Source organism: Aulostomus chinensis, chromosome 5, assembly GCF_037954235.1.
Source record: "Aulostomus chinensis isolate RoL2024-O1b breed Wild chromosome 5, RoL_Achi_v1.0, whole genome shotgun sequence".
NCBI lineage: Eukaryota > Metazoa > Chordata > Actinopteri > Syngnathiformes > Aulostomidae > Aulostomus > Aulostomus chinensis.
Genome location: NC_141324.1, coordinates 13,565,626 through 13,585,023, shown reverse-complemented (window position 1 = coordinate 13,585,023; position 19,398 = coordinate 13,565,626). Strand labels below are relative to the sequence as shown.

The window sequence follows — 19,398 nt, the reverse complement described above, 5'->3', positions numbered from 1 at the left end:
AACTCAAAATGCCTTTTTCTCTCCCTCTCCCTCTCTTTGTTTACATCAGAACATACAATTCCTCGTGGGTCGGTCACATCCATCTAGAAGTTGGTCAGAAACATCTTAAGAACATGTTGAGGGGTTACTGTGACTGGTGTTGCCGGTGCTGACGCGGCCAATTGTGATGTTTTCGCGGGACTGATCAAATAAAACATTGCTTTGAGTGTAGTGCACTGATGATGAGGTGATAGCTCGTAATTAAAATCCATGTTGCTTTGCTAAAATTGATGTTACTGTACATTTAAAAAAATATTTTAGGTGAAACAAAAACGCTTGAACAGTGTCGTCATGAAACTATTCAGAATGAGTCTTTATGTTTAAAAAAAAAAAAAAAAAACCAAAACGGAACAAGCAACCTTCTGCTTTTCAGTCTAAGTGCGATAGATAACATCCCCCAGTGTCACTTTCCGTGCAGATGTTCTCACTGTCAGATAAGTCACACAAGTCAAAGTCACAAGGGTGGAAAGCTTTTTCATAAACGTCCGACCTCTGTTTCTGCAGAGCTGATTTCACAATGAGGAGATAAAAGTGTCCAGTCATCACTTAGATGGAGGGCGAGATGGGTGGAGGGCGAGATGGGTGGAGGGCGAGATGGGTGGAGGGCGAGATGGGTGGAGCATTTTAAAGATCCTCCGTGTCATTGGATTTGTGCCTCCTGCGCAGATTTTCTCTAGAGAAAAGAAATAGAAAGAAAATGACTGAAGTTTCGGAGGGTTTGGCGCTCGCAATGCTCATAAAGACACGACCATACAGATGTGTGTGCGCGCGCGCGCGCGTGTGTGTGTGTGTATCCCATCGCTCAGCATTGTTCCAACTCACTGACAACTGTGTGTCGGTGCTGCAATGATATCAACACACAAGACAGTTAAAGTTGTCCTGGGTGTCATCACGCACACTATTTTGCAAAAACTGTGAGTGCCTGACAGGAAATATGAAGAAGTACGAAGGAACTGGGCTTTTGTTTGTTCATCACAGGAAATGAATAAACAACACAAATAAAAGATCCACAAAACAATCAGCATTCACATGATTGTTCTTCACATCATTGCCCCCCCCCCCCCCCCCCCCCACACTAAAAGGACATGCATACAGACACAAAGACCAGGAAGTACTGAGTAGTGGTTCCTTCACATCATCAATCCACCAATGAGATTCCTCAGGTTGGGGGGGTGGGGGGTGGGATTTACAACCAGAAACAGGCTGTTTCCAAACAAGGGGAGCTGCTGATCACAGTGATGGATGAAGGAGGTGATTTATGGCCTGTTTACAGCATAAATCTAAACCAGAGCATTTGTATTCAGTGTTTCAACAGTTTTTCTCCTTCTTTGAATTAACACCCATGCAGACCTGCATCGGGATCGTCTGGATCCACGCACCAGGCGGCTCCCATTAGAGAATTTGAATGCATGGCGTTTTCGAGCAAAAGAGCTCTTCCTCAGACTTGTAGAATGAATTAGTGCGTCGCCATCTAAATACACACCAGACCCACCACGGCTGAGGCCCATCGACCTCTGATGAAATGGATACGTAACATGTTAAAACACATAACAAGACAAAAAATGATAAATAAACATCCTCTGAGGGACAATGACACTAAAACGTATGCAGAGAGCAGTATAGTGGATATGCACCAGGACATACTTGAGAAAAACATCAGGAAATACATAGAATATATAAACAAAAATACCGATCCAGCACCGGCTAACAGACGTGTATGTCTTATTTCGCATTCATTCTAGATCATCACAAGCCAAGCGCAAAAAAATAGAATAATCACCGAACAGTTTTAGACATCAATCACACTGAGGCACAATAAGGCTGAAGTGAGAACAGACTAGAAAAACAAGACAAGTCTGTGAACCTTCCGTGTGAAAGAAGAAGTATCTTGTGGTCAGCAGCGTCCAGTAAATCATAGTCATTGTGTTCGCACCCAGCTCCTATCTGCTGGCTGCAGTTGGACTCATCGCAGAGCTCGATGAGATTTGGCACGCCACTCCCACAGAGGCAGCGTGCGGTTGAAGCCACGGAAAAAGACTAAAATCAGATTGTCGCTGGAGGGGAAAACGACGGAGATTGTTTAAAAGAGAGGAGGGGGCTATCATGCTGTGGTTGGAGCTCTGGTGCCAAAGGAACCTGTGAGGGGATGAGATAGCGTGATGTGGTTTTCATTGAGATGTAGTCAACGTTCAGACTGAGTGTCCGGTTCTAAAAAACAGAAAGCAAGGAAAGTCGGTTTGGCCACAATAGGCTAATGAAACAGGGATCCTTCACACCCAGAAGGGTCAAATCAGCTCCGTGTCTATGAACTCTGGAAACTCTTCAAACCTAGAACAGTTACTTTCTTTGCAACACCTGCGACACGACTATAAAGTTTTGCTAGTTGCATTTGTTTTCCGCCAGACCTCTTGTTAGTTCATCCACTTAAAGGAAGAAGATTAAAAAATACAGAATTCATCTGAGTAATAAAGAGTCGAATTCATGAACAATTAAATGCAATCCTGCTTTATTCAGAACACTTTTGCTCCTCCAGACTCCTGTGGTCTGCTTTGAGCTGCAGAGGTGCAGCCACGTGAAAACACGGAAGAGTGGGCCTCATCAACCATTTAGTTATTAATGTACGAGTGTGTTTTAAAGCTTCCTTTGTGATTAGCGAGGAGCGATGTGGAGCGAGATACAGGGACTTTTAAAAATACGCAGGGACACGGGGGAATATGAGGGGACACGAGGGGGGACATGGAGGGAAATTCAGGGACAGGAAGGATATGCATGGACACAAAGGGATATGCAAGGATGCGGGAGCATGGAGGGACATGCAGGTGTGTGTGCCCGTGCTGCTTCTGGTCATCTACTGTGGTTATCTAACTGGTTGTGCTTCAAAACTCTGAAATGTCAAAATGTAAATTTGAGTACAGCGCTTGGCGACTCACACCGGGAGCAGCACCTCTGTATGTCTGGGCAGGCTGGAGGGTGAAAGACTGCTACCGCTACTTATGCTGCCTCCCCCCTTGTGAACGGTAGCTTAACAAAGCTCAGCTTATGAGCTTGATAAGTGACATCACCGATCTTCTTGAGGCACTGATGTGTTTTTCCTGTTTATCACCAACTTGTAGTCACTGCGCATTAAAAGCAACGGCAACATTTCGACAGTTGAAATCAGGACAACACGTCAACCCTCACATGCATGTGGTGTCAAGACCGAAGCCTCGGTTATATTTAAAACTGTACGACTGCACAGCTGCAAGCAGCTTCACCAGTGTTCAGAGGAGCTTCTGCTTGAGAAATGTGACCACCAACATGCATCTTTAATTAACCTGGTGACTGAGATCTGCACCTTTGAGAAAACACACAACAGCAAGAAAAAAGATGAGGGATGATCATGATGTGGGATTCTATTTGAGAATGTTGAGTTCCTGTTCTGTCAGCGTCTCAGCCTGACGAGAACAGAGTCGCCTCAACGCCGCGCTCCTGCGTCTCCCTCACTTTGGTTTGTTATCTTATGAGAGAGAACAAAGCGCCGCCAGATGCTGATGTCAAACACCGCTGAAAACCAAATCGATCACTCGAATTTCTCATGTTCTTTAAGTCATGAAGAAGAAAATATAGGATGAGAAATGTATAATGTATAATAATAATGATAATAATAATTGTTATTATTATTATTATTTTCTGAGCTCCTCAGTTTGTTTGTTGGTTGGTTTGCTGTGTCTTTGTAAATTTCAAAAATCCAGGTTACGTACGTCCAGGCCCTGTCAACCACTGGATGGGATCGATATCTTCATTGTTTTTAAACAGCTGCTCCTGCTCTTGACTTTTTCCTTGACTGGAGGAAACGGACTTCAAATCTGAAGACTACAGAGGAGATGACCACATTTCATTTGTAAATTTCATTTTTTGTAACCTCAACCTGATGGTTGCATGTGAGTGGGGGCACGTAATATTTCATATTTTGTTCGTACTTTCTTTTAAACTTTTTTTTTCCTCCGCCAAAAGCCTGTCTGTTGATTCTTTTTTTTTCTTTTTTTTTTTGCATCCTCGGTCATCTGAGATGGTTAAGTTTGGTCTTTTAATTTCACAGCTGTCAAATCTTTGCTGAATGATGTCTCATTCTGACTTATTTCAGACCCTGAAACAGATGTCAGTATCTCCAGGTAGAAGCGTTCCTAAACAACACTTGTTAAAAGTAGGAGTGGAAACTCTCCTTGGTTTGGATTCTCTGATTCGCTCCGGTGGACAGGATTTATTGGGTGAATGTGGAGAGCTCGAGTGGACTCTTTCATCAAAACATGAATCAGTGTTTTTGTTTTACAGTCATGCCTGACTAACATGAAAATTAATTTCTGTGGGAGGGAGGGAGGGAGGGAGGTTTGAGAGAGGTTTTGTGCGTGCGTGCGTGTGTGTGTGTGTGTGTGTGTTTCAGTAGAAGGAGCAGAGGGCTTGTGTGGATACAGATCAGGAAAGCTCGAGATATCAGTGCTGTGTGAGTATGGGACATATGTTTCATGCCTATCGTGTGTTGTGCGTGTTTGCAGGTTTTTTTTAACTTGTTGCAGCTGCAACAAACACACTTGGTTCTCACAGCCGACACAGATCGATAGCACTTTGCTTTGGCGCGACCTTGAGCCGAGCCCAAGATTTGTTTTAGAAACAGATTTTAGGGGAAACTTCACGGTGTCCCGTCATTCACATACATTGCCTTTTTTTTTTTTTGTTTCTCCAGTGGACAGAGGGCAGTCTGGTCCAGGAGGGGGTTAATGATGTAAAACAATCAGACTGAAGTCAGTGCTGGTAAGCTGAAGCAGAGCAGCTGTAAAGGGACACCACAGTTCCCCACTGACAGGCTGTTGTGCAGAGTCTCTCTAACAGGATCACTTTACAACTAGCCAAACAAATAGGTCATTATCCATCAACAGCCTACCTGGGTCTCACACACACACACACACACACACACACACACACACACACACGCACACACGCACGCACGCACGCACGCACGCACACACACACTTTACATCTCACCACAATCAGATTATACAGGCTGCTTATCTATTTGTCCGTCAATCATGTGGCTTTGAATATTTCAGCTCTTTTGAAAATTTTTTAAAGCATCACTTGAATTGCCAGAGCATAAAATACGTCTACAGTTTAAGTTAAATCTCTTCTTTGCTGTGATAGGCTAGAGCTTAAATGTGGGCGTCAGGTGGAATTAATTGAAAAGAAGTGGAGCCACTGGGATCTTTAGGATGAATTGGGACGATTTAATCAACTATTTCATACCTCCATCCTGTCTGCTTCATGACGCAGTCACTCCAGTCCCTCAGGTAAAGACTCATGGTCCTTCTTTTGGCCACCTGCCAGGCAACACCTGGTAACCAATACGGCCAATAGGAGAGGGTTAAAAACAATACGCATGCGTGATAGCCTGCCAAAATCCAAACGCCATTTCGCCTGTCAACCAATAGAGTTCCAATCTGTCCAGAAATAAAGTCGGAGAGAGAGGTGGAGGATTTCAAACTGAGTGCAGAGAATCCCACAGCTAAACATGCCGAGGTCTTTCCTGGTGAAGAGTAAGAGGGCCCACAGCTACCACCAGCCCCGCTACCTGGACGATGACTACACCACTAACAGTATTCTGGCTCTTGTCAGCACAGGTTGGTTTGTGCGTAATTACGCACGGAAATACTTTTTGAGAAGTCTCCTGTTAGTGATACAAACTTGCAAATGTTCCAAGTAAAATGCAGTGAGGTTCCCACCTGTGCTTCCATTAGAGGCCAAGTTTCAGGAGCCGCAGGAAGATGTGAGCGCCGGCGCTGACAGACGGTCCCCCGGGTCCAGGCTGCTTTCCCCGGGGTCAATGTCGTCCAGCTCACCGCTGAGTTACGGGGGCAGCGTGTGTGAACCAAACCCCGACTGTGATTTCTGGCGTCCCCCGTCTCCGTCATCCTCACCAGGTCTGCTCACACTTAAACAACTTTCTTCCTTTTCGAATGGTCACATTTTGTCGGTGTTTTCAGCTCAGCCACTGGAGTTGGAAGGCTTAAAAATAAACGCTAAACTACATTTATTATTATTATTATTATTATTATTATTATTATTATTATTATTATTATTATTATTATTATTATTATTATTATTGTGTTCAAAATTAGAACGTGTCTTCTATATTTGCGAGACAAAATAGGCCCGTGATCTCAGCTAAAAGCTGTTTTGGGGTGAACTTTCCAAATGTTCAGATTTGAAGACGCATCTCCTAATCCGTGTCCAGGTTCAGAGAAAAGCTCCACTCCATCTGCGGAGGACGCTCACCACTTACAAATCCCGCTCTACCCTTACCCCTGGACCGCACACTCCGTCTCTGGGCTCAGACATCTGGTTCAGGGGCCATACCACCATCAAGTCCACCTGCACCACAACCAGAGCCACCGGGAGCCTCACTCACCCGTCAGCCTCTATGAGGCTGAGGACGGCACCACCGGGCCTCTTTACGCACAGCGAGGTGAAGGATACTACCAGGATTATTCTCCCGCAGATATGCAAATATGTCGGATGCGTGAAACGGATAAACTCCATGTGGATATAAAGAAGAGAGGGGCCGGGTCTGAAATCAAGACTGAGACTGAATTCATCTGCTCGAACCTCGAGTCCGACAGCTCCTACAGGTGCATCAAGTGCTGCAAGGTAATAAATGTGTCAGTAACATTTAGTTCTTGTTTTTCACCGACTATTCTCAGAGTTAACACGCTGTCTGTTTTCATCCGAAGGTGTTCTCCACACCTCACGGTCTGGAGGTTCATGTGCGCCGGTCGCACAGCGGGACGCGGCCATTTGAGTGCGGGATGTGCGGGAAAACTTTCGGGCACGCAGTGAGCCTCGATCAGCACAGAGCGGTGCACTCACAGGTAGGCCGCCAACTAAAAATGCTGGACCCCCACCTACAGGGTACAGGGCCCACACGGGGAGGGGTTAACTCCACAATACATGTTCTGCAGAATAAATCTCACGCTTAGATGCCGTCCACCTTTTACAGGAGAGGAGCTTCAGTTGTAAAATATGCGGCAAAAGCTTCAAGCGTTCCTCCACGCTGTCCACGCACCTTCTGATCCACTCGGACACGCGGCCTTATCCGTGTCAGTACTGCGGGAAGAGGTTCCACCAGAAGTCCGACATGAAGAAGCACACTTTCATCCACACAGGTGAAACAAGGAAGAATCTCTGTGCTGTTTTAATACACCGCTGTGCGTAAAAATAATAATAATAATAATAATAATAACCTTTTGTTCGGTTCTTGTCGTAGGCGAGAAGCCGCACAAGTGCCAGGTGTGCGGGAAGGCCTTCAGTCAGAGCTCCAACCTCATCACGCACAGCAGGAAACACACGGGCTACAAACCTTTCGGCTGTGACCTCTGCGGGAAAGGTTTTCAGAGAAAAGTGGACCTGAGGAGACACAAGGAGACGCAGCACGGACTGAAATGAGCGCAATCCGGCGCTTTTACTCCAAACCCGCACTTTTTAATGTATTAATATAATTGATTTTGGTTGTTGGATTCACTGGATTTGTCTTATTTAAAGTAGTTTATTTAGCCTGAGATACTCAGAAGTGTATTTTTACGCATTGTTTTAATATTATTATTATTAGCAAACAAAAAGTATTCCCCAAGCATTACTCTTTCTTTAATTATTATTATTATTATTATTATTATTATTATTATTAATGGATGGCATCCTCTTTGCAGTTTTTTCAATTTAGTCCATTTGTTGCAGTTGCTGTCAGGAATTATTTCTGACTTAATGTAACCAGATTTAATTTAGCCCTTACACCTTTTGTCATGTTAAATTGTCATAGTACAAATATCATAATTCTGAATTTTTAAGGTTTTATTAAAATGCCTTTTTAAAAACAAAACAAAAACAAACCCATCTGCCTCAGTTCACTGATTGACTGCAAAACCAGAAGCCCTGTTAAATCTCACTGGCCATCAATCACGTCTGTAATTTCTCTGACAGCTCAAAGGTTTTATCTCCGGTGTCAAACAGAAAAAACGTTTTTGCTGAGTGTACCACCTGGTCAAAACCAAATATTTTCAGACGCATGCATTGTTACCATACCCATATAACCAATGACATTATGGTGCCATAAAGCTGCATGTGAAGGAAGTCGCTTTTACGACTCATTCAGCAGAGCAATAAGCTGCATGTCCACATGGCGTTTTTACAGGGAAAACCTGGGTGTGATTTCTTTGGCTGTACAGATGTTCAACATCCAAGGCTCTAAACTTAAAGGATGTGATTTGCACATATCTCACCCCAGATTGTGTACATAAAAATGTCCGCTTGCTCGACAAAATAAACAGTAGGGGCCTACTGTCTCCAGTCGCACATCCTCCATCAGGTTGTGTGTGTGTGTGTGTGTGTGTAGATAAAACGCCTGACCACACAGGTACAAGAAATTCTTTAATTCACACAAATTTTTGCCCAGCAAATGTCATATTACACCTTTATTCAGCCACATATCCTGAGTGTGAGTATTTCTTTTGTCCATTTTTATAAGTTTGTGTGTGTGTGTGTGTGTGTGTGTCAGTGGACTGGGCTTTTAAAAAGCTGGACCAGGTCCAGGAGGTCCTGCTCCTGTAGACCCAGCTCCTCCATCAGTGTGTTTAAATACTCCACAGACGCCGGCGTCTCCAAGGCCTCCCGAACCACCGGAGACACACCAGACAACCTGAAAACACAAACAAAACACTGATGATGAAGACTGACAGACAGACAGACAGAGGGTCACATGTTATTATACTTGGTGTCTCACCAACTAAGTTAACGAACCGAGGGCCGATCAGGTTCATGTTGTTCTGAGCACCAATACAGAGAAAATTATTTGAAAAGTTCAGGCATTGCGTGAGCGGATGATGTATTTGTGTGGGCCAACCTGGACGTCAGTGTCATAACAGGCTCCCTCCACCAAACACTAAAGGCATCTTGTTACATTGGAGTTTGGAGCACTGCTGAACGGGAGCTTTGTTGCAAGCAGAAGTTTTGTTCAGCATGACAATCTTCTCTTAATGAATACCACTTTTCCAATTTTTGAAACATAAACGAAACTGCCAACAAACACCAAGACAGAAGCAGAGAAATCAAGCCCAGGTTGAAAAACTTCTCTGTTTCTACAAACTCCTCTCACTAAGAGTGTGTGGCTTCAGTCCTAAAGTGTGGAGAAGTAAAGTTGCTGTACAAAATCAATAAAGTTTCCGACAACACTCGTTACCGCAATAAATCTGTGTTCGAGGTTTCGCTTCAAAATTCAGATATTTATATGGGCGATGTCTGCAAGACAGTGACAAACAAAAATGTACCCAACAGATTTCAGCTGCAACGCCTTTGACTTCTAAAGAGAACCTGGATGATGAGCTCTCAAAGCGGCCCAGAGCAACATCCTGCACACAGGCTCCCCTCCAGCCACCTGCAGGCTCATCTACAGTCCCCTTTCCTTCACCTTCGTCCTCCCCCTTCCCTCCACCTCTACCTGTCCTGTCTACCTGTGCGGAGGTGCACTGCTGGTTAATCTCTGGTTCTCCGCTGGGGTCTAGTGTTGCAGGGGGGGCATCCATTATTCAGCCGGCCTGAACAATAGAGGCCAGACTAGCTCCACAGCTGCCATGCAACAGACAGATAAGACAGCACACCAAATTATTCATGATGGAGGAATGGAGGGATGTCAAATGGGAACTAATGAAATCATAGAGTACCAACAGGACACGTGACAGAGAGAATACAACTTTTCTAAGAACGTGAGCGTGTCAAATGGAAGAGATGAAAGCCAAACGTTCCAATTGGCGGTAAAAGGCAGCAATCTGTGATGGCTGTGGAATACATACGGACTTTACTCCCATAAATGTCCCAAACCATTTTGTCTCTTCATTTTATTCACTTTACCATAGAACTGAGAAAGATAATAAGGTATTTTATATCAACCAAAGGAATTAACACGCTTTGTTGCTGATGTGAGAAGAGAGGAGCTAAAAAAAAAAGAGAAAAAAAACAAGGAGAATAAAAAGTTATTTGTTGGGAGCTGAACAGTGTGCAGACCTACTCCTCTGTCTTTTTATAGACTTTGACATCAATTAGCTAAAAGCGTCTGAAAGGGTTGTTTTGTCAGATAATCCAATTCAAGTAGCTCATATTTACAACATAAGTTTTATCTGTTGCTGCTGCAGGCGACAGTTAACAGTCTTTTTTGTTTTTAATTGTGACATCCATGTGACCTGCTCTGAGCTGCACAAGACTTACTACACTGTGTGTGTCTGTCGCTATCGTGGTCACTCTGTTATGACCTTGAAGCGGACTGACCCGCGACCACTGACAGAGCCATAAATCAGAGCCAGCCAGGACTCAGGTGGGAGTTTTCCCAGCCTGAATGAGGTAACTTGACAGTTTGTGTACAGAGGAACTATTGTGAGTGTGAGTGGTGTTTTAAAAGTGGACGGCGCTGCCTGTGTGTATGTACGTGAATTCTGTACATCACGGATCCGGAGACGGGCAATCAGGAGGTGATACGGCTGTGAGGCGTCTGTATGTACTAGACGGGTGGAGCACAGAATTGAACTGCTATCATCACCCCACACGCACGCATGCACGCGCACACACACACACACACACACACACACACACACACACACACACACACACACACACACACACCATATGTCATTGGCTAAACAATGCCACAGCAGCACAGAGCATCAAATACACCAGGAGGGTTGGTGGATTTATGAAGTCACAGAGAGGACAAATGACTTCTCCTTCTTCAGAGGAGCCCGGAGCCAGGGTCTGAATCAAATCCCTGGGTACTTAATTACTCAAGAAGTTTTCCTGCTGGGGGGGTAGGACTATGAAACACTTTGGGGGTGGGGCCAGTAGTGCTGAACATTTCCAATCGGTTGAATACTCAGCATTTTATTTCCCTTGCTTTGTTCGATGCAGGAGCCAGCTCACGAGTTTGAATGCACGTCACAACTATTTTGCAGGGGCCAACATGCTTACGTTCACGATACCCTGTGCATCAACAAGCACATTTAAAAAGAACAGGCACCACATATCAGGTCAACTAGACAATATGAGCGTGATCATTCTATAAAACCAATTTAGTCCAATTTTACCGGTTCTACTCTCTTAGCAGTTAGCATTAGCATGTAGCTAATATTCACTTTTTAAGGGTAACAATAACATAAGATCTAGGGCTGCAGCTATCGATTCTGATAGATAGATCTGCAAGATTTTTGTTGTACTTTGGTATTTTCACATTGTGGTATTAATGTTTTTACTGAAGTAAAGGAGCTGAGTACTTTTTTTATTCCATCACAGGTCAGTGACCCGTGTTTCAGTGACTCTGTGACTCAGTAAATACTGTTTTATTTATGGCGGCCTGCCACATTAAAACACCCCGACATGATTTTCTATTTTTGGAGATGCGCATTTTTCTCGGTCCGTCTAGAATGTAACTCTTTATTTGAACAACTCCCGTGAGATGTGTGTCCGTTGTCTCTGCTACAATAATCAAACACACGACCTTTCACGGTTCTCTGGCTCCCTTCTTGACACGACCCTCTCTGTCTTTCTGTCAAACCAATGACAGCAGACTGCCTGAGAGCGGCAGGATGTTACGCTCTGCAGTGTTCACACACACCGACACTCAGGTTTGGGCTTTTTTCTCTTTTTAATCAGTGCGAGAGGACGACGGCATCCGCGATTGATCAGTGATCAGTCTGCCCTCCTCTCCTCCCTCACCTGTTCGCTCTGCTCTGAGCAGGTCTGACAGTTTCTGACGGAGTCACAGACTCTCCTGTTTAATGTAAAGGCCTCCTTATACAGTTGTTTGATCTTATGAGCGCACCTGGTTGGTGTCGATGTCATTCGCCATCACGTTGGTTTCGACTGCTTTAATCACGGACTCGGTCATTAACAACCAGTCTCCTCCACATGCACATTTCTGCTGTGAAAACTGAATCGCGGGTAAATTTATACATGGAAAACAAAAACAAACGTTTTGTGGGGTGACTTCATAAAACATCCTGCTGACGAGGAAAGTCAACAGATCAGACGCAGACAGGGTAAGAGACGAGCGCTGACCTCCTCCGTGTGTGTGTGTAAGAACTGAATAGACACAGAGAGGAGAGACGCTGCAGCCCCGTGGTAATAAATGATATCAACATTTAAACTTAAGCTCATTGATACTCTGGTCTTGAATAATTCAGCTGTTTAATACCGAATTTCAGTGCCCACCCCTGCGTGCAAAACAAAGTACAGTTCAGTTTAAATCAGGCCTCGAAGCACAATAAGTTAACTGTGCGTCATCAGGCTGATTTGCATAAACCTACCGAACTTTAGGCTGTGGTGGAGACAGACATGAATTGGCCATTGGAACTTTAGTTGGCACGGTGGTGCAATGGTCAGCACTGTGGCCTCACAGCAAGAAGGTTCCGGGTTCGAATCCCGGCTCCATCACAGGATCTTTCTGTGTGGAGTCTCCATGTTCTCCCTGTTCCTGTGTGGGTTCTCTCTGGTACTCCAGCTTCCTCCCACAGTCCAAAGACATCAAGAGAGGACGAGGCTGATTGATACTCTAAATTGACTGTAGGTGTGACTGTGAGTGTGAATGGTTGTCTGTCTCTATGTGTTGGTCCTGTGATGGACTGCTGACCTGTCCAGGGTGAACCCCGCCTTGTGCCTGAAAGCCACTGGGATAGACTCCAGCCCCCTTAAGGATAATTCCCAGGAATTAAAAGTTGCTGCTACTTTTGTTCAAAACGTACATTCATATTCTATCAAATCTAAATCCACTGATGGACTAACTGGATCAAGAATCCCATGATTACGTAACCGACGGCTCTTATCTAGCCACGACGATAAAGATCAACATGCGATGGCTTGACATCTCTGGTGGAGCTAAGAAAAGCATCTCGTCTCTTTTTGCCCCACCAGATCTAAACTTTCAACATGAAGGGTCCTCTTTCAAAGGTTACCGTTTTCCTTCAAACAATATGATTCCAATCCAAAACCTTTTGGGATAAGAAGCTCAAGTCCATCAATAATATTTCAGAAATGATCTCGTTAATTGATTTGACCTTTCTACACTACTCCTTGTTCACATGTAAGGTAGTTATTAAATCTCCATCATAGGAGTTACATCGTCAGGATTTGTGTATGTGCTCATCGACCGGTTCTCATGTGTTAATCTGAAAAGTGTGCATTCACTGGCTGCGTGTGCGCTGGAGCATGAGCCGATTCCCGAATCAAATCATCTTTGTCTTTGTTTTCAAGTCCTCGCTCCAAGCATTCCACTCGTACTGTAAACTCTCTGATGAACAGGATGTGAGCACATTCTAAAAGTCTGTAAGACTTCACTTAAAAACAACAAAAAAAGTCTTCTGTCATCAGTTTCAGTTCGCGCCCATGGAGGTTTATCGTGTCATCTGAGCATGAACACGAGTTCTAAAACGTGTTGTTATTCTGATTAATTGCTAACTAATTCATGCTTTAACTCCTTGAAAAACAGCGTCAATTCAGAGCAGGAAGAGAGCCTGAATCTCTTCACTGTAGCATCTGTTCTTCCTAGTAGGAGATTTTCCCCATGTTGGGCTACAGAGAGTGTGATTCTTTTAAATACCGTTTCACATTGCGACGAATTTTAATCATGTGTTTAATGCTTTGACTGCATGTCTGCCTTGTTTTCCTCTGCGTAGGAGTGTGCATCCATGTGCAGAGGCAATTTTAGTATTTTCAAAAACAACCACCCGTGTGCTTAAATTGTGACACCAGCACTTCAGATTTGGAGATTATTCAGTCATCCTACTTGACATGAGACGCCCTGAGAGTCGTTAAGAGGTTGGGTCAAGGGGCCAAACGTATGCACAAGTTTATGTGCTTTACATTGGAGAAAAAGTGTTGGATGGATTAAAAATGAAAAGATTCTAAAAAAAAAAAATGAAATAAAAAAGAACATGCTAACATTTGGGGAAATACACTTGATGACTATGATTTTTAGAGCCAGGCAAGCTAGAGACCCTTTCTCCTCTCTGGTGCATCAATGAGTCCAAGAAGCGGCTGCAACGAATGCTAGCAGCGGGGCAGCGGTAAAAAAAAATTGTTTATCAGAAACCATCAAATACACAGAAAAAAAAAAAAGATCTTTGCCTGCATCTGCAGCCGAGGTATAGTTTGCCATCCAGGAGATATTTATCAGAGACTGCGCTACCTGAACTTTACCTCAGAGTGTCAACCAAGTTAGCAGAGAAGCTAAAAAGTAAAAAAAAAAAAGTAGTAGTAGTAGTAGTAGTAGTAGTAGTAGTAGTTTGTCTGTAGAGAGGAATTTATTACAGCCTCATAAAGTCAAAAATAACAATAATAACAGAATTAAAGCAAACAGAGCTCTGGTATTGGCAAAATATCGGTATCGGCAGATATCCAAAATTCAGGTATCGGGATCGGATTGGAAGTAATAAAATGTGGATCAGTGCATCCCTAGAAACAACCCAATGTAACACACATCATGTGTATTAACGCCACAAACACACACATCCTTGTACTTATATCTTTGTGAGGACTTTCATTGACGCAATACATTCCCTAGCCCCTCACCCTAAACCTAACCATCTCAACTGACTGCCTGACCCTAACCTTGACCCTGAACCTAACCTGAACCTGATTCTAACCTTGACCCTTAAACCAAGTCCTGACCCTCAAAAGGCCCTTTGAAGATGTGAGGGGCGGCTAAAATGTCCTCACTTTCCAAAAATGTCCTCACCCTGTTGGTTAAATACGTATTCTAGTCCTCAATATGTAGCAAGTACGAGAACACACACACACACACACACACACACGTCACCTGTGCTGTTTTTATCCTGAATTGTGCGTTGATTTTATGAACACATTTTCAAAAGCCTAACCAGTGGTAATACTGAACACTAATGCAGCACATTCACACAGTCAACTTACAGATGGAGGAGCACAACCGTGATGAGGGTCCACGCGGGGGTTTTGTGGATGATGTTTGTGTTGGTGAACCTGTTGTGTGCAGAAATAAAGCACAAGGTCATTCGTGCGTACCGTAGAGGCGTTGATCGACGTGTGGGAAATGAATCTACACGTGAGGGTTTGAGCAGCCCTCCATTGGCAGGTGTTAAAAACATACAGTCGCCTGATAAACTAAGAAAATAAAGTGCACATGGTCCACGAGCAGCCACAAACACTGGCTGTTAGCGCGCAGTGATGTATGTCTCACATCCTCTGCTTTAAGTTCAGTTTGTCAGTGGGGCCTCTTGACAACAACATAAGAATTCCTGGAAGCGGGACTCTGGAGTTTTTACTCCGCTGCTGTTGACGTGTCAAATCACTCATACAGTGATTTAATAGGAGTCCTGGTGAAAACATCCTAACTGGCCAATGGGAACCTTCAGCAAGAAATGCTTTAAAGATTCTTTTATAACCTGCACCACCAAACACTACCATGCAAGAAAAGCACCAAGTCATAACTGCTCTTATTAAACGATGCGTTCAAATGCAGAAACGTTCCTTTAAACAGAATCCATACACAATTTTACAGATACATTTTCAGGATTATACCACGACTGGGAGGACAATTTTCCTGAGCCTTGTCTGTTTGCACATGAAAAATAAGAGGAAAATTTCATGCGAAAATTAACCACCATTCAACTAAAGTTAATGACAAGCTATGTGGTTTGACACAGCAACAGCAAAATTAATCAAGATGAACCTACGCAGGCTTTTCTCACTCAATCTTAACTGACTTATATATAAACTCTAATGTGCCGGTGTTTGTGAAGTAAATTTCCACGACTTTCCATAAAGTTTCCAGCATTCTTTAGTTTTCTAAAAACTTTTCCACGTCTGGAAATTGTTATTTTAAAATGACATTACTTTTCTGACTGGATGAGCCTGGACTAAAGTACTAACCATCATACAAGCCTGGAAATATTTTTTTTTTCAGTTTTCTAGTTTTGTGATGCTTGTTGGAAAAAGCTGCACCTTTATCTTCGAGGCTTTATGTAGTAAGCGAGAAGGTTTTAATAATAGAATTAGTAATGTCTGAATTCCATTTAGTTGCCGTCGTTCCAGGGTCAGGGGCCCAGATGCAAGAAAACTGTTGATTCAAACGTGGTTACATTAAGATAGAAGTGCGCATCTGCATCATGGCGTTATACCCGCATGTATGATCCTGGTTCGCACCCCGAGTTTTAAGCCCACAAAAATACTTTGAGCACTAAAGGTTTTTAGGCATCACGATGAAAATAACATGAAATTTCACTGAATACGAAATGGAGACACACAGAGAAGTAGAGAAAAGGAAATGTGTTTCATTTTGTGACATCAGTCACTCACAGAAACAAGAAAAAACACATAATTGAAAAAATAAAAAAGACTCAAGTCTAAGCAAAGTCCCCACAGTTCTACTTCTCCATTGTAAGGCCACTGGAGCTCAAGCAGCTAAATGGAATCCAGCCCTACTTAATATTGCCTTGCTTCTATGCTTCTGCTGCTATGACATGTGCTAAAGACCCATTGACAGGTCCTGAACCCCCGGCTGTCTCGGGTGAGGCCTGTAGGGGGCAGCAGACAATGTTGAGGAATCTAAGTCAAATCACATAACAAGTTTAAAATTTGAATTTGTCAAGTCGATTTAAGAGCATCTGACTAATGCAGAGTGTGTATTTGAGTTTGTGTGAGCTCTTCTCACCTGAATGTCCGCACAAGGTTGTTCAAGTCAGTGATGACATCACTCATCGTTAGACCCAACGGACCCAAAATGTTTCTGAGACTGCAAACCACACAGGGAAACAGATGAGGGGAAGGGAGTGAATACATCGATCAGTATTAAATCAATTATCAGACTTCCAACTGTTGATGAATACACATCACAAGATGGCCAGCATAATTATATGCTGTGACTAATTATCAACGAGGTATTAATATACTGTGACCAAACCAAATACAACTGTTCCTCATTGCTAGAGCTCAGCAGGTTTCTTTGAACCCTGATCACACATGTAATAAATATAACCAGAGAGCGTGTGCCTACACCATGGCCAACTCAATTAAACCCAGTGTCTTATGTGATCCTGCTGACAGACAGCAAATGGCCCCAAAACATGACCTCCTAGGTGGAGGTGAAAAACTCCACATTAAACAAATCCACATATGCGCTAAGACCTTCGCAGCAGATCCGGTTTTCAGCAGTTTTGGAGACATTAGCTCTCCCGTGGGATCGGACCAGACAAGACATCCGTCTCTCCCACTGGTTCATCAATTATCCAGTTTCAATGGTTTTCCTTCCTTGGACTGCAATTTTGTAGGAATTAACTACTGCACACAAGTATGACACTGCAAGAGTTGCTATTTACTCAGACACACTGGTTGAGCCATCAGAACTTATCCCTTGTCAAAGTTGCTCAGTTTCCCTTGTTTCTACAACATCAACTTCAGGAACTGGCTGTTAACTTGCTGCCTCTTCTGTCCCTCCCCATGAAAGATTCAACAGTTAACGAGGCCATCAATGTTGGTCAGTCCATTTGTCAGAGATTTTTAACACACACACACACACACACGCACACGCACACACCAGCTGGTGAGCTTTTCCACTGTGATTCGTTTCTGGATGAGGTGTTGAGCATGACAGTCAACGAGTGGCATGACAGGGTCCTGGGCCACCTGGTGGTGAAAAGAACAACATATTCTGGGTTTAAGATGGCGAAGATGCTCATGTGGAACAGTTTGGGCTTCTGTTTCTTACTCAAAACACGTTGACACCCTAGAAGCAGCAGCAGCAAGATGCCGCTTTCACCCACCTCGGTGTCTTTCAGCCCCTCTAACACTTCATCATCAAGGTCATCTTCATCCAGCTCCTCCTCTTCTTCCTTTTCATCAGTAAAGAGAGAGCCTGGCGAGTAGTCACCGGCGCACAGGAACTGCAGGGTCTCATCTGTGGCCCATTCCTTCATTGTCCTCTTCAAACACTCAAGGAGAGTCAGCCGGAGAGAGGCAGGTTTGGCTTCAACGGTCTGGTTTCTGAGCAGATCCTTTAGTCCTGCTGCCCCTCTCTTGCTCATTCCTACCTGGATGATGTCAAGGCCTGACTGACTGCCCTCACTGGTCTGGGCTGAGAGAGGGATGTCTGCTTGAGACCTGGTTTCTGTCGTGAGAGGAGCTCTGAGCTCTGTGTGAGGTGCTGATGAGACAACAGAGGTTAAACTTGCTAGACTCAACTTTGATGTAGCTTCCTCCACACCGGGATCCTCATGAAACTCTCTGTCCTTATTACAAGGCCGGTTGGCATTTCTTGCGGGCAGTTGGGGTTTTTCAGCACAAGTTCCATCCTCTTTTCTGTCCTCGTCTATCATTTTTCTTTCCTGCTCCTCTTTACTGCTTTCCATCTCTTTTTCCCCTCTGTTTTGCTCCTCTGGCCCCACTGTCTTCAAAAATGTTCCTTTCTTGCCTTCATTTGAGGACTTTGATAGGTCGCTCCAGTGCACCCTGGGTCCCTGCCGCTGGGAGACCACACTGGAGACAAAGTCCTGCTCCTGTTCGCCGTCGCTGCTGTCACTGTGGCCGAGGAGGGCCTCAGCACGACGCTGTTGAGAGCTGGAGTCCTCAGGTGGAGCGGCCAATGCAGCTTCAATATCGTCCTCTTGGAGACGCCTGTCTGACAGCCACACCTCCTCACCAGAGCTCCCGCTACACACACACATTGGTCCTTCAGTACTAAGAACACCGAACGTCTAAACTTCATTATAAAAAGTTGTTTGTCAGCTGATGCAGCACTTCATTAAAGCTAACACATACCCATCTCCTTTCTTCATCAGTTTAATTTCTGTGGGGCTGTCAAGAAAAAGGAAGTACATGTAGTTTTAGTATGTACAACAGCAACAAATCCGAGTACCAGTTAACATGTCTGATGCAGGACCGCGTACTTCTCCTGAGACCGGAGCCAAAGAGGCGTCTTTGATATCTGCAGTTCAAACTCTTTGGAGGCTTTGTAGCAGAAGTTACTGCAAAAACACTAAACAGAGAGAAAAGTGAATACAAGATTTCCAGGTGAAATATGTCAGTGTTGAAAATACTCATCTGTTTGCCACATGATACAGCACTCACCTTGCGCTCTGTTATGTCATACACCTTATTGGTTTTAGTACAAATTTTATACTGTTGAGTTGGGATCTGGAAGATGAACAAACTCAGAAATTATTAAAAAATAAAGACATCTATCAGGTTGTATAATCTTGCAAAAGACTATCAATATAAAGGGTCTTACCTTGCCCAGTTTATTAGAACAAACAGGGTAACCACAGAGTTTGG

General features: G+C 43.9%; 2 protein-coding genes across 2 annotated transcripts in view; one reads left to right on the top strand and one right to left on the bottom strand.

Annotated features, from left to right (window-relative positions):
* Nucleotides 1-5,560: 5,560 nt before the first annotated feature.
* gfi1aa (growth factor independent 1A transcription repressor a) lies at nucleotides 5,561-7,690 on the top strand. Its single transcript, XM_086204894.1, has 7 exons — nucleotides 5,561-5,690; nucleotides 5,808-5,990; nucleotides 6,305-6,480; nucleotides 6,532-6,717; nucleotides 6,801-6,938; nucleotides 7,067-7,232; nucleotides 7,334-7,690. Exons 1-7 carry the CDS (start codon nucleotides 5,582-5,584, stop codon nucleotides 7,510-7,512), a joined length of 1,137 nt encoding a protein of 378 aa, XP_086061020.1. The 5' UTR covers nucleotides 5,561-5,581; the 3' UTR covers nucleotides 7,513-7,690.
* An 804-nt stretch (nucleotides 7,691-8,494) lies between these two features.
* The window catches only part of rpap2 (RNA polymerase II associated protein 2), a 14,299-nt gene continuing 3,395 nt past the window's right edge, over nucleotides 8,495-19,398 (bottom strand). Inside the window, exons 4-12 of the mRNA XM_086203295.1 lie at nucleotides 19,355-19,398; nucleotides 19,195-19,260; nucleotides 19,014-19,102; nucleotides 18,886-18,921; nucleotides 17,892-18,777; nucleotides 17,666-17,754; nucleotides 16,784-16,864; nucleotides 15,025-15,093; nucleotides 8,495-8,758 (exon numbers count right to left, since the gene is read on the bottom strand). The exon at nucleotides 19,355-19,398 is cut by the window's right edge and continues 55 nt beyond it. Of these exons, the coding sequence (XP_086059421.1) occupies nucleotides 8,614-8,758; nucleotides 15,025-15,093; nucleotides 16,784-16,864; nucleotides 17,666-17,754; nucleotides 17,892-18,777; nucleotides 18,886-18,921; nucleotides 19,014-19,102; nucleotides 19,195-19,260; nucleotides 19,355-19,398 (1,505 nt within the window). The 3' untranslated portion in view covers nucleotides 8,495-8,613. The remainder of the gene's footprint in view (nucleotides 8,759-15,024; nucleotides 15,094-16,783; nucleotides 16,865-17,665; nucleotides 17,755-17,891; nucleotides 18,778-18,885; nucleotides 18,922-19,013; nucleotides 19,103-19,194; nucleotides 19,261-19,354) is intronic.